The sequence below is a fragment of the Coccinella septempunctata genome, chromosome 8, assembly GCF_907165205.1.
Source record: "Coccinella septempunctata chromosome 8, icCocSept1.1, whole genome shotgun sequence".
NCBI lineage: Eukaryota > Metazoa > Arthropoda > Insecta > Coleoptera > Coccinellidae > Coccinella > Coccinella septempunctata.
Window position 1 is genome coordinate 30,198,606 of NC_058196.1, and position 22,181 is coordinate 30,220,786.

General features: G+C 38.2%; 1 protein-coding gene across 1 annotated transcript in view; it reads left to right on the forward strand.

Annotated features, from left to right (window-relative positions):
• Positions 1–22,181, forward strand: part of LOC123318929 — a 72,069-nt gene that overhangs the window by 44,391 nt on the left and 5,497 nt on the right. The window contains exon 3 of the mRNA XM_044905715.1: positions 19,298–19,506. Within this exon, the coding sequence (XP_044761650.1) occupies positions 19,375–19,506 (132 nt within the window). The 5' untranslated portion in view covers positions 19,298–19,374. The remainder of the gene's footprint in view (positions 1–19,297; positions 19,507–22,181) is intronic.

Sequence of the window (22,181 nt, forward strand, 5' to 3'; positions counted from 1 at the left end):
CGCTCTAAACTAATTAGCGAAAGCACCTAACGCCAACGGAAGAATCTGCGGGAATTTGCATAAACGAGTAATAAAAACAGATTGGACGACTCCGAACTCTCAACAACTCCATAAGGAATGGATGTGTATCTTCTCCAAGGTTGGATCTACTATTGCCGGACAAATCGCACACCTGGTCGTTACGTACGCGTTTGGAAAATGTGCTGTACCGAACAGAACAATGGCCACATCAGGAAATTCCTACGTACAGCACAATCTTTCGGTTTCGTTCCAACCAACATGGAGAGAGAGAGAGGAAGCTAGTCAGAAATCTAAACAATCATCAGAGGGTTCTAATTCCTGTCATCTGTTGACTGCATTTTTTTTCTGGATTGACGAATTTAGAACATACATTGCATGATCATATCAATCTGTTTCATACCTCTTTCAGAATATGTATCACATTCAGATTTACTATGATTTTTCTGGGAGATACGAGTGTAACAAGTTGTCATCGAAAGATGCCCAAAAAGATGGTGTCAGTTATGTGAATTTCAAGAATGAACGGTTGCGTTGAGGTCGATGAAATTTCGAGATTCGTAACTAAAAGAGTTGTTCTTTCGAATTATTTATCGCATTTAGATCTAGGATGATTTTTCTGGGAGATACGCGTGTTCAAAGTTAACCTTCCAAAAAATCGTAAAAATATGAGGGATCAGTTAAAAAATCGTCAAGACCAAACTGTTGCACCATGATCCATTAGATTTAGAGATGTATTTCTAGAAAAGTCTCTCTTTCAGAATATGTATCACATTCAGATTTACTATGATTTTTCTGGGAGATACGCGTGTAACAAGTTGTCATCGAAAGATGCCCAAAAAGATGGTGTCAGTTATGTGAATTTCAAGAATGAACGGTTGCGTTGAGGTCGATGAAATTTCGAGATTCGTAACTAAAAGAGTTGTTCTTTCGAAATATGTATTGCATTTAGATCTAGGATGATTTTTCTGGGAGATACGCGTGTTCAAAGTTGACCTTCGAAAAAATCGCAAAAAGATGGGGTCAGTTAAAAAATCGTCAAGACCGAACTGTTCCATCGAGATCCATTATATTTCGAGATTTATTTCTAGAAGAGTAGCTCTTTCAGAATATGTATCACATTCGGATTTACGATGATTTTTCTGGGAGATACGCCTGTCCAAAGTTGATCGTCGAAAACTACCCAAAAAGAAGGGTCAGTTAAGTGAATTTCAAGAATGAACGGTTGCACTGAGCCTTATGAAATTTCGAGATTTATAACTGGAATAGTTGCTCTATCGAAATATTTATCACATTTGTATCTAGGATGATTTTTCTGGTAGCTTTTGAGAGGATTATGTTCTAGAAGTCAAGCAGCGCTAGGTGACCAGCATCCGGATGGGTGACCGCGTTTACTGTGAATTCGACCAAAATCTCCTGTTTTAACGTCGTACTTTCGTCTTCGTCTTTGAACTTCTGAATTCGTAACTACCGGTACAAAATGGTGAAGGAACCGTATAGGGAATACCGGCGTCATCTGAGTTCGACAAATTTTTGTTTTCGTCAATGAGATCTTGAAATGCGACGATAAAGAACAGTATACAATCAATTTCTGCCCGTAAAACGAGGCGTACTTCCCTCAATCCAGTTCGAAGCAAAGCGACATTGAAACGTTTGCACGCGTTTCGAATAGTAATTTTTTTTTCGGTGGACTGCTTGTCCCGGCACATGGCACAAGTTTGGCAGATGAATACAAAACAGGTGGACTGGACATGACAGTTCTGCGATCGTCTAGTCATAGGGAAAAAGCTTTGGAAATTCTATACTAAATATTGGTTCATTGTCTGCTCCTCTTTACGTACTTAACAGTGAATCTTGTGACCTATTCATTGAGGAAAGTGAACCATCAATATGATAATATTTAGGTCTAACCAACAATTTTTTCGGAAAAACTTTCGGACATAGGGGTGGAGAGCTTCTTCGGAAAAACCGTTACAGGGTTTTCTCGTATGAATATATCTTGGAAGAGAAAAATTCAACAAAATGACGAAAGTATTTAACGTTTTTGACTTTTAAGGTGTAAACTGGGAGGATATCTAACTGTACTGAGAATGGTTCATACTGGTGACGAATATTTTTGAAAATAACCTCGAAAAACTGTGAGAAATGAGTTTTAGAAAGGATTTATCATGTAGGTGAAAAATTCAGCGAACTAACGAGAGTGTGGACGATTTTCAATAATGAAAACTGATGCTTTTTCACTAGCACATTCCAAAACATCTAAAATGTAGGTATATCCATGTATTGCACTGAACAAAACAACAATATGGAACATTACCAGGTCGTAAGACTTTTTAATGAGAAAGGTGACATTTGCTGGACGTACATTCGGAATACTAATTTGAAACTTATTGTTTTCGATCATTTCGGTTCAAAATATTCGAATTGAAGACTGTCTGGATGTCTTGATATTATAATTCATCAAGGATGATGTGAGAGAATGAATGATTATGTTTATTCGATACTTCTCAGTCAAATTTGAGACAAATAAATCAATATCTCAAGAACCTTGAGGTTTGAGTATGTGGAGTATGAATATATCATAGTTAGAATTTTCTGGACAACCCAGAGTCTCCTTTGTGAAACACCCTGTATATTGATATTTTCACAGCGAGCAGCTTCCTTCCTTCTTTGTTGGTCACTCGAAGAAATATTCAACAATATTTGTAGATTATACGAAGTGAGTAACTTACTGGAGGATGCATTGTTAAAAACTTTGACCGTGTCCATTGTCAAGAAGAACTTACTGGAAAATCCAAATCGAAAATTGAAAGGTTCGACTCTTAAACTCCCAGATTGTAAACCCCAGACACGAGTCAACAAAATTGTTGCCATTATTTGCTTTCGTAAACGGTCGTAAAATCTTCCAACGTCAACTAGACGAATTGACCAAATTGTCAAGTTGTAATAATATTTATAAGAATTAAAAGCTTGCTGTATTGTTCGAAGTCAACTTTTAGGGTTGCGCTCAGCTTAAAATTCCCCATTTTGACATAACTTCAGACAGAGAGCACCAGAACAACGCAGGATGAAGGTATGCTCCACAGGTAGAAGATTAGCATACTTCAATATGGATGAAAGTTTGTAGGGATGAACGCTAATTGATCCCCAATCGGTACGTGATCACGTAAGCTTAGGGGTTTTTCTAAAACAGCTCAGAGTTGCAGGTAAAATTATGCCGACCTTTTTCGGAGCAAACTATGCAAAAATACTAACGTCCTGTTTCATAATCAAATTAAAAGTCACTTTAGCTTAAAGTTTTCTTTAGTGTCATTTTAAGTACGGTTAAAGGAAGCTTTAAAATTAAAGTGAGGTTAGGTTAGGTTAGGTTAGGTTAGGTTAGGTTAAAGTGACTTTAGGTTTAATTATGAAACCGGCCGTTACTGCGAATATGGGAATTCTACTTGTGAAGTATTTTTGTAGCGATGATTTACTCTAGCGTCGTGGGAACCTAGTGGATTTTGAAGATTAGATGGTAGAAAGAAAAAAGGTTCTATGATGAATGCACTTTCAGACGTGGGGAAAGCGTCAGCAGGTTCTCAAAGATGTAAAAAAATCGTCAGGTTTTCATAATCGAGCGTGTTAGGTTGAGATACTGAATATGCTATAGGTGTCTCCGATAATAAATTGATATTAATCTGGCAGTTTGCGTGGTGGGGCTTGCCGTACGGAAGAGTTGAAAATGTTAAAAAGCTTTTTAGAGGATATGATAATTGGACCCAAAGGAAGCTACTTTTCAAGAGACTGACAATACAGACGTGACGCAAATTAACAGCGGTCCTTTGAAAATGCAAAAAAAAATCGTTATTTGTACATACTCGAGCGTGTCAGATTTTCATACAGATGGTTAATATCGGTGTTGCAGACGTGTTGACCTATGAAACTGACACTAATATGGGGGGGGGTTCCTAAATCTGACAGTTTGAAGATGATAACTAGGCATTTTTTTCTGAAATATCTCCCTTCCTGTACCTCTAATCGTTTCTGTATGCATTATGAAAGTTGTAGATAATAAAATTTTATACAACTTTTGTCTGAAGTAATTTTGCATACTCTTAACCGTTTTAGAGTTAGTAGAGGGCGATAAGGACGAGGAGGTTAGCCACACATGCGAAAGGCCAAGGTCAATGTGGAAACCCAGTCTAATGTACATTCGTCGCCATTTATCTCAGAAACGTTCAAATGTAGAAAAATATGCTTCAGACGAAATTTGTAGAAAACGTCATGCTCTATAACTTTTATAATGAATGCGAAAACAATTTGAAGCCCAGGAGAGGAGATAATTCAAAGAATCTGATTTTTTTGGCCCTTATGGCCAATTATTATTGTTTCGGCTTGCTGAAACTGTCAGATTTTTTTTACTTGTGTTATAATAGATTTTCATACAAATGGTTAATCTCGGTGTTGGAGACCTGTTGACCCATCAATCTGACACTAATCAGGGGGAGTTCTCTTAATCTGACAGTTTGAAGATGATAACACGGCATTTTTTTAAATATCTCCCTTCTTGCACCTGTAATCGTTTCTGTATTCATTATGAATGTTGTAGGTAATAAAATTCTATACAACTTTTGTCTGAAGCAATTTTACATACTCTCAACCGTTTTCGAGTTAGAGGGTGATAAGGGCGAGGAGCTTAGCCACACATGCTACAGGCCAAGGTCAATGGTAGAAACCCAGTCTTATGTACATTCATCGTCTTATATCTCAAAAACGAACAAACGTAGAAAAAAATGCTTCAGATAAAATTTGTAAAAAATGTCATTCTCTATAATTTTTCTAATGAATGCGAAAACAATTTGAAGCCCGGGAGGAAAGATTTTTCAAAAAAACTGATTTTTGTTTCAGCTTGCTGAAACTGTCAGATTATATATTTTTTCACTCTCCCGGAGAAGTTTCTCGCCTTCTCGATCCAATTCCTGAGTATCTCTCTTCTTCGTCGACTCTCACCCGGTTGCGTCAGGTCTGAATCACCACCCCATCTTCTCGGAACGTTCCACTATACGGTAATCGCGGCCGCCTTAGTCTAAAAAATGGGTCATCGGCACAACCGGGCTGGAAATATCGAAGATGGATTTCTGTCGGCCGGACTATATTCCGAGAAATTTCGGAGAATCATCATGGGGCCTAAGGGCCGGCAGAATTTTGGACGTTCCGCCCATTGTCTTACATTTTCCGAAAAAGATGCGCGACGCTTTTCGGGGAAATACGCGGTACGTGTGAGGACCTGTTGGTCCACGCCGACGGAGATCTAGACGTCCGAGATACGAAGAAGAAAAATCGAAAACTGCAAGGGGACAGGGTGTCCCAACTGAATATGTCACCATTTATGGCCAATTTCCATCCAAGAGTTGTCATCATCAAGAAGGTTATGGAATTTTGAAGTTGACGTTTGATATTTTGAAACGTCAACTGTCAATATTACCTATATATAGTTTACTAGATGACGAATTCATTGGGTTGCTTGGTTGAAAATGGCAATAGCTCCATCTCTTCTTATACACCGGATATTCCATGCCACCATTTCTTCACACGTGAAGTCGTGTTCGATTTGCCAAGAAGGAAATATTATAATGACTTTTTCCTAACTTTTATTTCAAGCTTTATATCAAGTGTCGAGTTATAACTCGACGATATCATAATTTGTTTGATTCAATTCACTATTATGGTGTAAAGTTCTTCAGTTTTTTTATTTGAGTGGTGGACTGTGATATGGTGTATCTACTATTTTTCTGGATTTACGTTATGAGGAAATGACGTCTTTTTTGTATTTATTTTACAAAAAAAGATACCTACTCATCAACGGTTAGCATGAAATTGAACAAAATGACTTTAAGAAAAAATATTTTACTCCCCTGCTGTTAATTTTGGTGTTCTTAATAGAACAATTGAAAAACAGCCATAATCAACAAAACAATTTCACTAAGAGCACCCCATTACAATAAAATAAAGGTTCTTATAAAGAGAAAAAAGTGATTTTGATGGGGAAAATTCATCATAAAGTTTTCTAGAAAAATGAGAATTGAGGAAAATTAATGTCCAGCGATACTTTTTAGGAAAAAGTGTCCATTTAATGAGGAAGAATTCAATAAAGTGAAAAAAAATTCATAATGAGAAAAAAATATGATGATAAAAAGATCATTCTAATGAGTTTTCGAAATAAAAAGTCTATCGTCCAGTAGCAGGAAAATCCATTAAAATTTAAAACTTCATTAAAATCTTAATCCTCCATTTTCCCCTTCAAAAATGACATTTTCAAATTTTGATGGGATATCAAATCTTAATGGACTTTCCTGCAACTGGGCCTGTGTCGCATTAAAATAAGGTAGAAGTAGATATAATTTCAAAAAATCATTAAACTGAATGAAAATTCAATATGATGAAATGAAAGAGACATTACGATGAAAAAAAAAGTTATCACATATAATGAAAAAAGATCGTTAAAACGAGTTAAGAAAAAGAAAGTCTAAGAGAAACATTAAAATGAGATTAAACCCATTAAAATGCAATAAAACCAAAGAAGAGGGGAAAAATGATTAAAATGAATTGAGAGTGATCAAAATAGAAAAATATTTTAGGATGAAGAGAAAGATAAAGAGTGGAGCTAAATGTTGAGCCTAAATTTATCATACTGATAAAAATCATTACAATGAGATTCAGTCTTTGTACTGGGATTATTGTCATTATATTGAAATTTGAAAAAAAAAGAGAGTTTGATGAAAAAAATCATTATACAGAAGGAAAAAGATAAAAGTGAAAAAAGTGATTTTAGTGTGAAAAGTGATTTCAATGAAAAAAGGTCATTATGTTTAAAAAACGAATAAATGGAGATCATTATAACGAAGTGAAGTTATTCAAAGGAAGGGGGGCACCATAATGAAGAAAGAACTCATTATAAAAAGACGAAAGTCATTATTATGAGATAAGATAAGTTCATTTGCTGAGAAAAAGGTCAATAGAATGAATGGGAAAATGTTACTGCGGATCATTATAATGAGGTTAAAGTTACTGAAATGAAAAAAAAACTTTGATGAGGAAAATCCTCATTATGAAAAGAAAAGAGTGATTATAATAAAAAATGAACGTGAAGATTATTGGACATGTTTGAGATATTATATTTCAATTGTATTTCTCGTTATTTTGTAAATGGTTGTTTGTATCCTGAAGTTGAGTGAAGTACCACTAGCTAGTCTATTAATCAGTAATAAAAAATAAAAAAATATTATTAAAAAAGTAAAGAAGTGTAGAAAAAAGAAAATTATTACATTGGAATAAAAGGCAATTCAAATAGGGGATTTTATAACGAAAAATGATCATTCTTTCCATCACGAAGAGTTATCGAAGAAAAGAAGGAGTAAGTGTGACGTCAGCAGGATTTCGCGCGAACGGGATTAGAAACCGTCGTTTCGTTTTTACAACCCCGCGTTTCCGGGAACGCTAGCACGTCTGGTGGAACGCGTTGCGTGACCACGAGTCACCGGAAAAAAATTCGCCGGCCGGCCCGTCCGTCCGATCTCCAAGACCGCGCTAAGATCGCTAAGCGCGTCTCTCCCAATTGTTCCGTTGACCTCCGGGCACCACTTCCGAATTCCTCGACTCTCGTTCGCCGAATCGCTCTTTCCGATCTCCGCGATCGATATCTGTAATACGCTCGACTATCGGTACCCCTAAAAATTACTCGGAATCGCGGCTAGACCGGGCCCCGACTACGAGATGAACGTCTCGTTCGGGAAATTGGATCGGAACGCTGTAATTTGGTGTCGGGGGGGTCTCGGATAGTACCGCTGGGTCGCAGGACCGGCTTCTTGGGGATTTGCGGTAGTACCGGGTGAGTAGACGTGTTTTTATCGTAAATTTCGATCATTTACGTTTGGAAATCGATCTGTGGAGGGATTAGGAGTACTAATTGATGTCCATCAGTAGTTACGCTATGAGATTTCTAGCTCAAAACGTGTAGATTTACGATACTCGTCATGAGAACCCCCATGACATCGGAAACGTAACCTAAGTTGGTCTTCTGGGGCGGTCATGATGTGTACGACATTATGGGGAGTCTAAATGGCATTGACAACCTAGAGCGGTCATATTGGGACCCTAATGGGATTAGGAACAGACCATTGAGTTAAGAATTTGCAGGAAATTAATCTCAGTCGATGTTCAAAACGAAAATCCGATCCTGACAAATATGCAAATGTTGCTGCAGTCTCTTGTGCTCTTGCACCATCTTGTTGGAAATAGCTATTGAACTATTCATCGAAATGCGGTGATAAAATGTATTGGAATTTCGTCTATAATTCTGCTGTCAAATTTCGTTTGAGAAAGTTGTTGAAACAATTCGCCTATGGCTCACATAGCATACGAAATTTCTGAATGGAGTGGTTTGTTTTTCCAAGTCTCTCCAGGCTTTATCAGGATAAAGACAAAAATCTTTTTGTTGCTGATAGACTAGGTTAGGTTAGGTTAGGTTAGGTTAGGTTAGGTTACTCCAGGCTTTATCAGGATGAAAACAAAAATCTTTTTGTTGCTGATAGGTTAGGTTAGGTAAAGTAGTAATGTTTTTGGGGCAGATAGGTTCAGGAGACCATATTTAACAATAATTTTTGTATTATTACAGCTTATAGCTCTTCACTCAGCAGTTTTGACCCTTGAAATTTGATTTAAGATCAGAACTCAAAATTTTTTTATGAATATAAGAAAAAATGCCACTATAAATCGAATTCAATATAAGTATTATTGTTGATTTTGCGAAAATAAAAAAAAAGGAAGAATTATTTCCACCTGTATAAGCAGAAATTTTCCTCTCAATGATTCAGAAATCTCTGTAACGTCAACGTCATAATCTCGATATGATTAAACGTCTTAACATAAATCCAAAGCAAACATCGGTTAATTACTCGTTTGTCATTTTGTTGATAGCTTGCTTGTTGAATTGTTTAATGGGATTATTTCACTTTATAATGTTATGCAATAATCTAGTTCTAGAGTGACAGTTCAGTTTGAGAAGAAACTTGAATTGAGGAAGTTTTTCGCATAGTAAGATTATTTTTGATATTTTTTCACAATAATGATTATTGAAGACTGAATTTAATACATAATCGATATGAAAAAAAGAACAGAACTATGAATAAAATGAAACATTCGGTTCGAATCTTGTACCTGGGTTAACTTGATAAATAAGATTTCTGAAAATTTTTCGAATTAAAATTATTTATTTTTCAGAACCCGAGTAACAATCCGATATCATGGAGCTGCCAAATTTTTTTTATTCTCAAAAATGCATTTCTTATGACATTATACCTGATTGAGTATTATTTGAAATTCGCAATAACATTATCTCAATACAGTGAAAGCCGTTTATTACGACACCGGTTATAACGAAAATCCGTATATAACGAAGAAATTATTGACAATCGTTTGAAATTCTAAGTAATTTAACATAAAACCATTCGGACGTAACGACTTCGACTATAACGACGAAGTCGCTTATAGCGACAAAAATTTTCTAAGCTTGCTCTATTTCTTCCGTTTATAACGACGTCATCATGTGCCGAGGCTCTACACGTAGTATCGATTTTGAAAAAATTTGTTACTTATGAAGGACTAAATGACCAGAAATTATTGAACAGTATTTCTATGATTGACCAAAGACTTGAACGTGTCTATTATGAAAATTTTAGATTTAAAAAACAAAGTAAAATTACTCATTTTTTTAAGCCTACTACTGTTTAATTGTATATGTACATTAATAAGTTCGATGTTGTAACATGTACTTATTTACAGTATGAATTTGATGATCTTATCCATGTACTCGCATATGTATTCGTTATGTATGCAGTTATTACGATCTCAAAATAAAATACATAGATAATCCTATTTCTGAGTTCTTTATAAAATTTTTTGGATATAACGACCATCGGATATAACGACTTAATATTCACGGTCCCCTCAATGTCGTTATAACCGGATTTTACTGTATTTTTAATTTCGGAATTTCATTTATATAAAAAAAATTGATATGTATATTTCGGATAAAAGACTTATTTACATATACTGCAAATAAAGTGAAATATGATGAAAATTCGCATTTCAAGATTATTTCTCTCGAAAATTACATAATACTCATTATTAATATCATTTTTCTTGGAATAGAGAAATTTTGTAGGTTTAAATCATATGCTTCAGTGGGAGGAGAATTTAATATCAATTTAAATTTAAGTAATTTTTATCGAAGTTTTTTATTGGTTATTATGTTTTTATTATTTATCATCGTTATCTTTATTATAATCATCACATTGAGGAATAGTAGATTTATGTATTTTTTATTGTTATTATATTTATCTATTTATTTTCATTACTTATGATGGCTTTCGAATTTTAATGTCATTTTAAGCAGGTATTCCATGAGCAAATTCTTCAACTATTGAAAATTAAAGAGTGGATTTTACAAAGCCATATTATCTGATTTTTACATCACACTTCTGTTGTTAGTGTTGAAGTTATTCTGATAACTTTCGAATTAGGTTATCGATTAGGTTAAAATTAATTTATTTTTTGTTTAATTTTTTTTCATTAACCCACAACGAGTGGTCGATCTTAGTGACTGATTTTTCATAGAGTTCAACGAAAAAGTTTAATTTATAGACAGTAATTGAAGTGAAAAACAAAAAAGAATTCGGAAATTACTTCACAGGGAGTTCGGAAATTAGAGCCATGAAGTTACCTTTGAACGATCCACGTCTGAAAGGTCAGGCTCACGGAGAAACTTGTTGTCGTCAAGTACATTACGAAATTTACGAAAATCCGTGTGCGTCTGTGGGAAACAGGAAACGCATCTCGCGTTCCTCTAGCCAGAATCGCTCCGCAACGGATTACTCATGCGGCGACTTATCGAGAAGCGAAGACTTCTCGAAAATCGGTCGCCTTGACACCTTACCCTCGATACCTCCTTCCCGGGCGAAAATTTTCATGAATGAACGCGTCCGCAGCGGACTGCACCGGCGCGCCGGAAAGTCCGGACCTGCCCCCACCTCGCGCGCGTTTACCTCGGGCCCCGGCAGGCCGAAAATCCATCACGTTTAAGCAGAAGACGTTATTGGGAGATTCCTCCTGTATCCGTACGAAACAGCCGTGTGCCGACTGTCGGTCAGTGCCGTGGGTGGGGGGGAGATCCCCGGCAAGGTATGAATGAAACGAGGAGGGGCCTACGAGCACGGTCACACCCCTCCCGGATAAATACATTGGCACTTTACGTTCTCCGATCATAACACAGCCGTGCGAGAGACAGTACGCCAAGTCTTTGTGTGACAGAATCACAGACGACGACGAGAGACACCGACCGCAACAAGAGATCGACAATCAGATCACAGAGTACGTACGATAGACGCGTGTCAGTGCGTTCAACCACACAGTGTCAGTGTCAGTGACCACCATGGAGACCGAGTGTCACGTAGCGGGGATGTTGGACAGGGACCAGAGGACGGCCAAGCCGATCCTGAGGGAGAAGAGGCAGGAGGACGCGGCGTCCGCGTGGTCGGCCGCGTGCGGCTGCTGCACCACGCATCCCGAGCCGGACGCGAGCCGGAGGACGAGTCCGTCGCCCTCTAGGATCAGGGAGCGCGGGAATTTCTGGGTCACATTGTCGAGTAAGTACGCACGCAGGCAGAGTAGAGCGACAACGTGGGTAGGCGGGGCGGAATGGGCAACAGGTGGCCAATGGCGACGGCCCCGCGCTTCTGACTCTTCCGGTTCACCCCTTCGCGAAATGGACTTGGCCCGGTTAGTTTCTTCGATCGGGACGGTCGCGATTTTCGACTTTTAGGGTGATTTTGGGGTCGTTTTTCCTACGCGTTGTGTCTCTTCGATTCTTGAAGGTACATTTGGGAAAATAACGTTATGCGATGTTCAATATACAGGGTGAGTCTTTGACTCGTACAAATATTTCAACAGTATATTCTTGAAGTCAAAAGAAACACTTTTTTCCTTTACCATTTTTTCCGAATCGGCTCGGTTTAAAAGATACAGGCTGTTGAAAAACCTTAAAATTTTTTTATTTTTAGTTATATCTCACGAACGGTTCCATCGAATTGAATGAATTTCGTAATATATTTCCTCATTTATTTGATGAGTCTTTTACGAACCCTAGATATCACCCTCATCTTCCAGTTTTCTCATTATGACCATTACGTACCATAAAAATACCAAAAATTGAAAAAGCCCAAATCTTGAAACTAATTTGAGGCTATCTGATGAACATTTAAACGTTTTGTAAAATAAAAGTATTCTTCATATTTTTTCGTATAAACTGCCGTTTTCGAGTCATTTGATGACCAAAAATTCAAAATTATCTGTGAAATTTGAAGAGTTGGGTACTCTGGCTGAATACAATTCTGTTTAAAACATCCACAGATCAGTACTGTCACAAATTAAGCTAGTTATTCTGAAGGTAATTTTGTTTTTTTTAGAGGTGGCATAGCTCATTATGAAAACTTAAAATGGCTATATTTTTTTATCAGGGCCGAATTGGAAAAAATTGTATAGGAAAAAAGGGTTTATTTTGACATCAAGAATCTACTGTTAAAATATTTGTACTAGTCAAAGACTCACCCTGTATATAGGAAATGACTAGACAATTTATTGATTGATAATCAGGAACCATTTAAGGACGAATCTAAAGCATGCCCTTATTTTTACTATTTATAGAGCTAGTTTTTTTTGTTTACCATTTTTCCCTATTCGGCCTAGATGAAAAAAACCTTCGGAATAGGATACTTTATTCTACAAAAACAAGCATAAACTCAGTTTTTCCATCAACAAAGTCGTATTCAGAATACATAAATGAGCTACTGCAATTTCGTGGGCGATAAATATTTGATATTCTTCCTAGATTTTTTCTTTTAATAATAATAATGAATTCAGTTTGCAACCACCCATATTAACTCTATATTCATCTTCAATATGTAATAATTTCTAATTATTTTTTTTTATTTAATTCAGTTCAAAAGTCACGAGGTTCAAACTTAACCCATTCAAACTTTTCATTTCATCATCTCTGAACGTTCAAACGTTCTTCGTATTCGCCAGGTCAACAAACATATATAGAACAACAAAATTCTCTTTGGAATAAACAGCTGAATCTATGACAATAAACACATCTTTAATATCTTCCAAAAATAAGGATCCCTCGCAGGAATAATTACAATCTGTAAAGTGAGGACCAGAAACTTTGTCACAGTTTTTCTTTCGAATATTCTTTAGTGTTGAATTCATAATAAAAAAATATAATAAATAAATGTTATGTTGGAAAAGTTCCAACATTTTCACGAATCATCTAGAAATTGGGGCATATTCAGTCAGTATTCGAAGTTTTATAGTTGAGGATTCCAGAACATGAAAAATACTGTGTACTAGGCGAGCACTAGGCTAAGGTAGAATCATCCGTATTTCAGTTGAGTGTCACATCCACTTAAAGGTGCCGATTCGTGTGTAACTACCTTTAAAATACGGGCTCTACGATATAAAAGCAAAAAATTTCAATTTTCCCACAACAAACTCAAAATACATAAGAAATCATCAGTACCATTCACAGAGGGAAGAAACACGCAAAACTATCAACGTTCGGTCCAGTTTTGCGTAATTCCTCCCCGGAATTTCCCACATGCCAAAAAGCGCATTTTCGTCCCGAACCGACCGTTTTCGTTCGAAACGGACCAGAGGCGTCGTCTCCGACCTAACTCTACGTCGGGAGACCCGCGTGGGTGCGAGTTCCACGTAAAACGGTCCCGATACCGCGAAACGTTCGGATTTTCGTGGTTTCCCGAGGTCCGCGTCCAAACTCCGCTCTCGGGCGTCCTTGCTCCCGTGATTCACGCCAGGCAGGTCCCGTTGGAATCGAATTATACAGGGGGAAAGTCGGTTGAGTCAACGAAACACACTCCGGAATGTTTTAACGGGAAATTTCCGTCCCGTGGTGGAATGATCTTGGATAATTGAAAATTTAGAAGCCGTGGACGAGTTTAGATGTTTTGAGCTCCACCTAACAAGCTTCCATGACTGTTTTATTGTTCTTAATGTTTTATTTTTGAATGTTAAACATTTAAAATCGTACGATGGAAGTTAAGTAACGTTTTCAGGCGATTTTCCGGGATTTTCCTTGTGAATTTGCGAGAAAAAGCTTCAACGGAGGGTAGACGAAATTTTCTACTACGTTTTTCGATCTTAAAATGGAACTACGGGGTATTTTTAATCGTGTTTCATCGGTTATTGGTAAGATTTACAAAGTACGTTGCAGATAAGGTTAGATTTTTACAAAAATTGCATCAAGAAGGGTTCGAGAGACACTCTGTATATTTCTGCTGCCTCCGGCGACGTCCCGCGACAAGTTCATCAATCTCGGCGATAGATAAACCGCGCGATTTTTTTTTTTAACGGACGGAAGCTTGACGAGGCCAGGTCACCCAGGTGTAAGTGCTCGCCCGGTGACTAAACTACTCTGAAATGATGGCGAGTTACTCCATCGCTGACTCTATTTATCGCCGTCATTTTCCCAGCTGAACCTCGAGGAATGGGCCTCTAATATCTGAAATCGGTAACAGTAATGGCCTTTAATTGCCCGGGTATTCGATCTCGATGTGACGTTTAACCACATTTTTGAGGAATTACGCGGGTAAGAACGTATAGGAAAAAATGCGAACGGTAGTGCGCGCGGATTCCCGATAGATTTATTCGATCTGTACGCTCGTGTGTGTTCCGCGAAAAAAATTAATTGGATGAGTTCGCGTCCCGATTTCACACAGACGCTCGTATCCTCTTATTTTTGGACACCCCTGACTGTCTCAGCTACCGAAACGGCAAAATATAGATGAAATCTTAAAATAAATCGCCGAAAAATATTATGTTTGGTGTCCCGCAGCTGGGTACGCCACTGGGTAATGACGCGCGTTCGTGGACCGCCTATGTCGAAGAAAATAAAAGCCGAATTATTTCCAATTGACATTTTCATTCCCAAAATTAAGGGCTTTGGACAGTAGATATGTCACGATCGATGTCAGATTGTGGTATATACAGGGTGTTTCTGAACTGATGCGAGAGATTTCAATGGATGATTCTTTAGCAAAAATTGATGGCGGTCTTTCATTTAACTCATGTTCGACATCATTTTCCCTCCAAGTTACAACAGCACTTCAAAATTAGGTGAAAAAATTGTTTTTATTCAATATTTCCACTTTGGAAAAGTTCAGAAGAATGAAATTTGGCAGATAACTGATGCTAATAAAATGGCAGTTCTTGAGTGTTTTTGCAGAAAAAATAAACCCCTGTAATATTTTGCATCAGAACTTTTAAATGTGTCTATATTTTCCTATTTGAAGAATTGTTTAGAAAAGGCAAGTTTTTTATGTCTTGACTTTTTATCATAAAGTTGTTAGTTTGATCAGAAAAAAATGAAATACTGCTCAGACTCTTTTCTCATAAATTCACAGAGAAGTTACCATTAATTCAAAAAAAATCAAATAAGCTGCTGTCAAATAAGGTCATATGGCAAATAGTTTTATCGTCCTGATTTTCTTACTATTTCCAAAGTGGATATATTAAATAAAAATAAGTCTTTTTTAATTAATTTTAAAGGGCTGCAACTTGATGAAATCTGTCCCATCAATTCAGAAACACCCTTTATACAGGGCGAGTCTATGACCCGTACAATTATTTTAAACAGTAGATTCTTGAGGTCAAAACAGACCTTTTTTCGTATACTATTTTTTCTGATTTGGTCCTGATGAAAAAATATAGCCATTTTAAATTTTCATAATGAGCTGTGCCACCCCTGAAGAAACAAAATTCCCTTCAGAATAACAAGCTAAATCTATGATATTACACATCTGTGGATCTTTTAAACAGAGTTGCATTCAGCCAAAGTACCCAATTTTCCGAATATCACAGATATTTTTCATTCTTGAACATCAAATTACTCGAAAACGTCGCATTATACGAGAAAATATAAAGAATACTTTTATTTTACAAAACGTTCAAACATTCATTAGATAGCGTCTAACTTAGTTTCAAGAGTATAAAAAATAAAAATAAATAAAAAAAAAATAAAAAAAAAAATAAAAGAGTTGGGTTCTTTGAATTTTTGGTATTTTTATGGTACGAGATGGTCATAATGAGAAAACTGGAAGACGTGGGTGATATCTTGTGTTCAAAAAAGATTCATCAAATAAATGGAAAACTATATTCCAAAATTCATCTCATTCGATAAAACCGTTTGTGAGCATTTTTGTGAGGTTTTTCAACAGCCTGTATCTTTCAAACCGAGCCGATTCGGAAAGAATGGTAAACGAAAAAAGTGTTTCTTTTGACCTCAATAATTTACTGTTGAAATATTTTTAAGAGTCAAACACTCATTCTGCATATACCCCATTCATGAATTATTGACATCTGGAGTGGCTTCAGAAAATCGAATTTAGATTGGTCTATAAAGTAAGATATTGTGTTAGGGTATTCGAGTTAGTATTGAGAATAAACTGATCGGAGATATTTTGAATTTGTACTGTTGCTTATGTCCTGAATTCAATCGCCAATCAGAGAACATTTCGAATGCCGTTTGGTTTGCTCTGAATCTGAGTATTTCTCCAGTTTAATTTCTTTTCTAGGTTATATTCATATACTTCAGTTCTGTGACTGAAACTACAGAAATTGTTGGAGATCTTTTGTCGGTGATTTACCTCTAGATAACAAATCGTGCAAATACTCTCGCTACTAATGCAACAAAGCATGCTAATCTTCAAGAAAAGTAAAGGTCGCATTTCATGTCAACGCTGAATACCAATTGTGTGATAATCATCGAAAACAAACATGGGGATTACCCCTAGCACACTCCAAAACAACGAGGAAGTAAGCGTTAATTGCTGGATAAATATTTCCCTCGAATCCCAAATATTTTGCATCGGTAATCTTTGTACTTGTTACCTTTAACCTCGAGCGTAGCGTAAGTTGTACAAACTTCCTGTGTGGGACTGATACTAGCGTGCTTGAACATTGACCTGTTGACAACGATGCTGAATGAATATGACGAACGTCCATCCCAAAGGATCTGATTACATCCAACAGTCCATTGAGAGTGGTACTACCTCAATCTGACCAAACAACCTTATCGAAAACACAGCTGCTGGCTTAGGTCGCTTCCGTTGACTTCCACCTATTCGGAAATCTGTGTTTTGACGAGATAAAACGTTGTTTTGAAGTGAAATTCGCTGAAGAATGTCAAGGACTTCACCTCGCTCGTTAGTTGATTATCATGGTCATAGTCATAGCTGACCCCCTGGGTCGCTAATCAGCGATAAAAAGCAATAGATCGTCAATATCAACAATCAATTTTCGGGAATTGTTCATAGATTACGCTCAGTTTCACTGGAATACATCTGGATTTCCACGAAGGAAGAAGATAGTTTGGACTGAGTCCAAAGTTTCTTTATATGCGATAAAAGGCTTCGATCTGCAGTGAACATCTTCGTTGGTGGTAAGCTGATTATTATGAAAGAGTTTCTGCTCTCACACATAGTCCAGAGCAATGGCTCGTTACCCAATTTTCTTCTTTATCAATTTCTACGCGTTTATCTCACGAAAGCTATAGAGAAATACTCTCGTAGTAATGGATAAGAGATATGGAAATATCTTGTGGACTGAAACAAAGCTTGCGGCATTGTACGTGTAGATAAAGTGTTGTACCAAGGTCCAATTCTCGGATAAATCGCTCTTTATCCAGGATATAGGGCTTATAAAACCTCGCGCCAAGTCCAGGTGTTCTAGTCAGGTGCAACAGATATAATGCTGTCTAATTAGAGAATAATAGAATAATTTCTCGATTATCTTCAACGTGTAGACGCCGTTTCGATACCGACTAACACATGGCTTTCTTTTGTGTTCCTTTCGTGTTTGATTGATAGGCTTTGGAACTCCAACTTCAGGCGAAACAAGATGGAAAACGGGGATTCCAGCAAATTTCAGAAAGATAACGAATGCGTTAATATCTCAGACTTGAATACTTTGCCAATGGAACAAATAGTTTGTTGACTGTCATTTTGACAACTGACAGTTGACAACTGTCATTTTGACAACTGACAGTTGACAACTGACAGTTTGACAACTGACAGTTTGACAGCTGACATTTTGAAGGTTGATTGTTGATGTGATACACGAAACGCATTTTCAAAATAAAATTTGGTTGTAAACTGCGTTCTCTTCCTATTCGAATCGTTAATTTCCCACCGATTTCGATCCGTTTTGTTCGATCGACAACCAGCTCACGCGTTTCACAGACGGAATCGCTGGAAAACCATTCCGAATTCCTGAAATGCCTCTAGACGCGATCGTGAGAGCGCTGGACGGTCGTAAAATGGGACGATGGGCTTTGTTGTGTGGACGTCGCTAAAGAGGAGAACAAACAGGCCCAACTGGTGTAACCTCGTTTGTCGGCTACGCGTTGTGCACACAACTTTGTGGACACACGACAGTCTTATGAGGCGCCCGAGAGCGTGAGAAAATGGCGACTTTTCTGACCCAGAGAAAGGGTCGCGGTCGTCGAAATTTTTATCGCGTTGTTATGGGTCCGGTCGGACTGATGGCCGCGTCGATAAGGGGATGGTGGGGAATTCTTGTGTTCTCCAATTACCACTTGGTGGTGTAATTGTTGATTTGATTGTGGATTGAAGTGATAAGTTGCTTCAAATCTCGTTGCATCTTTCACAAGTTGATATTGTGGATCTCTATGAGGAGCTTCATTCATCAGCTTCAGGAATAGTTACTTCTAGAAGATATTGCTCTTTTGGATTATGCATCGCATTTAGATCTACCATGATTTTCCTGGGGATACGAGTATCGAAAATTTGAAATAATTTCCGAAAAGATGGGGTCAGTTAAAAATTCGTCAAGACCAGACGGTTGCACCAAGGTCGAAGAAATCTCGAGATTTATTAGTAGATGAGTTGCTCTTTCAGAATATGTATTACATTTAAATCTACGATGATTTTTCTGGGAAATACTCGTGTGGAAATTTGACTTTCGAAAAATTCCCAAATTCTATGTAATTTCGAGATTTATCACTATTATGCCCCCCAAAGTCACTCCTGGAACCGCCACTGTATCAGTTATCCATAATTCTGACCTAATCTTCACGATAATGTATGATATATAACCATTGGTATATGAATATTTCCATTTTTTCACTTACAATTTTCTTTTCTTTCAGGACTCCATCGAACTGTTATATTGTGTTTCTACCTCAGTCTCTTCGCATTTCCCACAACGTTATCAGCACCAGTAAAGATGGAGAAGTGGATGATACCATGCGGTCACGCCGGAAGCAGCAAAAATTCAAACCAGATAGATCTAATCCAGACCATCATAGACCAGAGCAAGAGATCGCTGGTGATGATAGACACGCTGAAAGATAAATTTGTAAGTGCATATTTCATTCAGTTGACCGCCCTAAAACCCCCTCTGTCAGCGAACAAAATTACGAAGATTTTTTGTCCATATTTTATCTCTGATCGGAGTTTGAGTACCTACATCAATAGTAAATGAATGGCGTTTGATTACTATCAAGTGATCAACGCGGTATTGTGCTGTTATAAGAGAGTTTATTACACGGTATTGTACGTTATGACTAATAACTCGGCGATAGTCAAGGCTAGATAGAATATTAATCGGGAATAGCGATTTATCTGGAAGAAAAACGGTCCAAACTGCTCTTACGATTGATTGCTGAGGGATCAGTTACAGCCAGATTTATAGGCTGTTGATAAACCTTTGAAAAATGTCCTGAATTCATTCAAAATACACTGGCGAGGAAAACGCAGATTTTAAATAGTAAAATCGAGCATTATTTCATTTCCTGTGTAATTGGTGGTCTTTGAAAAGATTTTCCCTCGGTTTCGTCCGTATTTCTTGGGAAATGCTGCATGCTAGTTCGAAAACTTTTCGTACAGACCTCGTACTACCCTCTCAAATTCGACCCTACCTACGGGGGTCGTCCGACAAGCCTCCTACCTCAGGAATTCCTTTCCCAGACGATCGAAGACATAAAAATATTCCTACACTTCACGATTTCCGGCCAGTTTAATAGTTCTTCCGTTCGTACGTTCATTCATTAACGCCGCTTCCGTCTCTCTCGCACACACCTCGGACCTCTCGCTCCCTGCCCATTAACATAGAGAGAAGAAAGTGATTAGTATTCTCGATCGGCCGGCGATGATTATACACACTATCATATTTTTCTTCTCCGTCTCGCTTCAGCGTAGGCCGCCATCTCCCGTCCCGTTTTATCGGATATCGGTCGCGGTTGGCGTTGCCTGTCTTTCCTTCGTCACATCCGGGAATTCTTGAAGCGCGCGCGTCTGGGCACGCAAGATCGCGATGTCTGCGATAAGGTTGGTTTCCTCGGGATACTTCATCTCCAACTAGACGTCGGGGTCAGGTTATGGGCCCAGGGTTCACGCGAATCGAGCTTGGAGCTCCGTCGGTAGAACTAGGGGTTCGCAAGAACGTATTTTGGGTTCGAAATTGCTATATGTAAGCACATTCGAAGTATTGGCGAAAGAAAATAAATCGATCGGTTGTTTCTGAAGATTGATGAGTGCGAAGATCATTAATTCCGATCGGGATCGATTTCAGTCATCGCTCGTATCGTGAATATTCTTCAATGGTCGCGTTTGGGTATCTAATTACCAGTAGAAGGCCATCGAGTCCGAAATGCCGCCATCGATAACCTATAATTTGGTCGACACGAGCTTCTGGATTCCATGCGAGAGGTTTAACAACCTCAAAATCTGGTTAGTTGGAAATTATTGGAGAGTGGTGGTCAAAAGAGCTCTCCTACAGCCTGCAGCGCCATTATTTGGTGAAGGGCCATGTAACTATAGATGTAGTTGTTGCGTGAAATCTTTCCTGATTATCGATGCTCAAAAGGGAGATGGAAAATTGGACTATATATTTCCAACCTGCAAAAAGACCAACAAGGTTTGCAATGGTCGAAGACTATTGGTATGTTTAAACATTGGCAGAGGCCTCTGCGTTCGCAGACTATAGCTTGGCGACTTGAACGCTGTAGAGTGGCAGGTCTTCACTCTTTGCAGGTCGATATTCTCGGTGCTTCTGGATTCCTTGCGAGAGGTTTAACAACCTCAAAATCTGGTTAGTTGGAACTTATTGGAGAGTGGTGGTCAAAAGAGCTCTCCTACAGCCTACAGCGCCATTATTTGCTGAAGGGCCATGTAACTATAGATGTAGTTGTTGCGTCAAATCTTTCCTGATTATCGATGCTTAGAATGGAGATGGAAAATTGGACTATATATTTCCAACCTGCAAAAAGACCAACAAGGTTTGCAATGGTCGAAGACTATTGGAGTGACATTGGCAGAGGCCTCTGCGGTCGCAGACTATAGCTTGGCGCCTTGACCGCTGTAGAGGGGTAGATCTTTGCTCTTTGCTTTCACGCTGATCTGATGAAAAGAAGATGGGAAATCACTATGAGTTTCCCACATTGTATCTCTCAAGAATCAAGAGTTGAATGTAAAAGCTGTTGTGGTATTTGGGTGATGGCAAAGACCTCCGCTTCTTGGAAAGTTTCTTCACACTTTGAAGGATCAGAAACACTAAATTTGCAATGCAGCAGCTACTGGTGTAGTTAAGCAATGCCTTAGATCTCTGCAAACTGTTGCTTCGGCTATTTAATGAGCTTTGAAGTCGTCTGTAAGGAAATTATCATTGAATTTCGAATTTTCAATATCTCGATACTCCGGAAAAACACGTGTGAGATACAGGAGCTGCCAGAAAGACTTGTCAGCGATGACGAAGCCTCCCGAGCTGCCTCGATGTGACGAAACGCTCTCGCAGTGCTCGTATATCGAATCGCTCGTACATCAGAGCCGGAAAACGCCATCAGAGGCTCGAGCAGAGTTCGGCATGACTCATACGTACAGCCGTCCCGTTTTCAATCGATTTTAACGACCCCGAAACCCTCTGTTCCGAAGTGTCGGGAGGGACCATCTATCGCGATTGCGAAAACCTTTCGCCCGGTCGATTTTCCCGCTACCTCGGCCGTCGTCAGCTTCCGCGAGAGAGAGTCGCGTGTT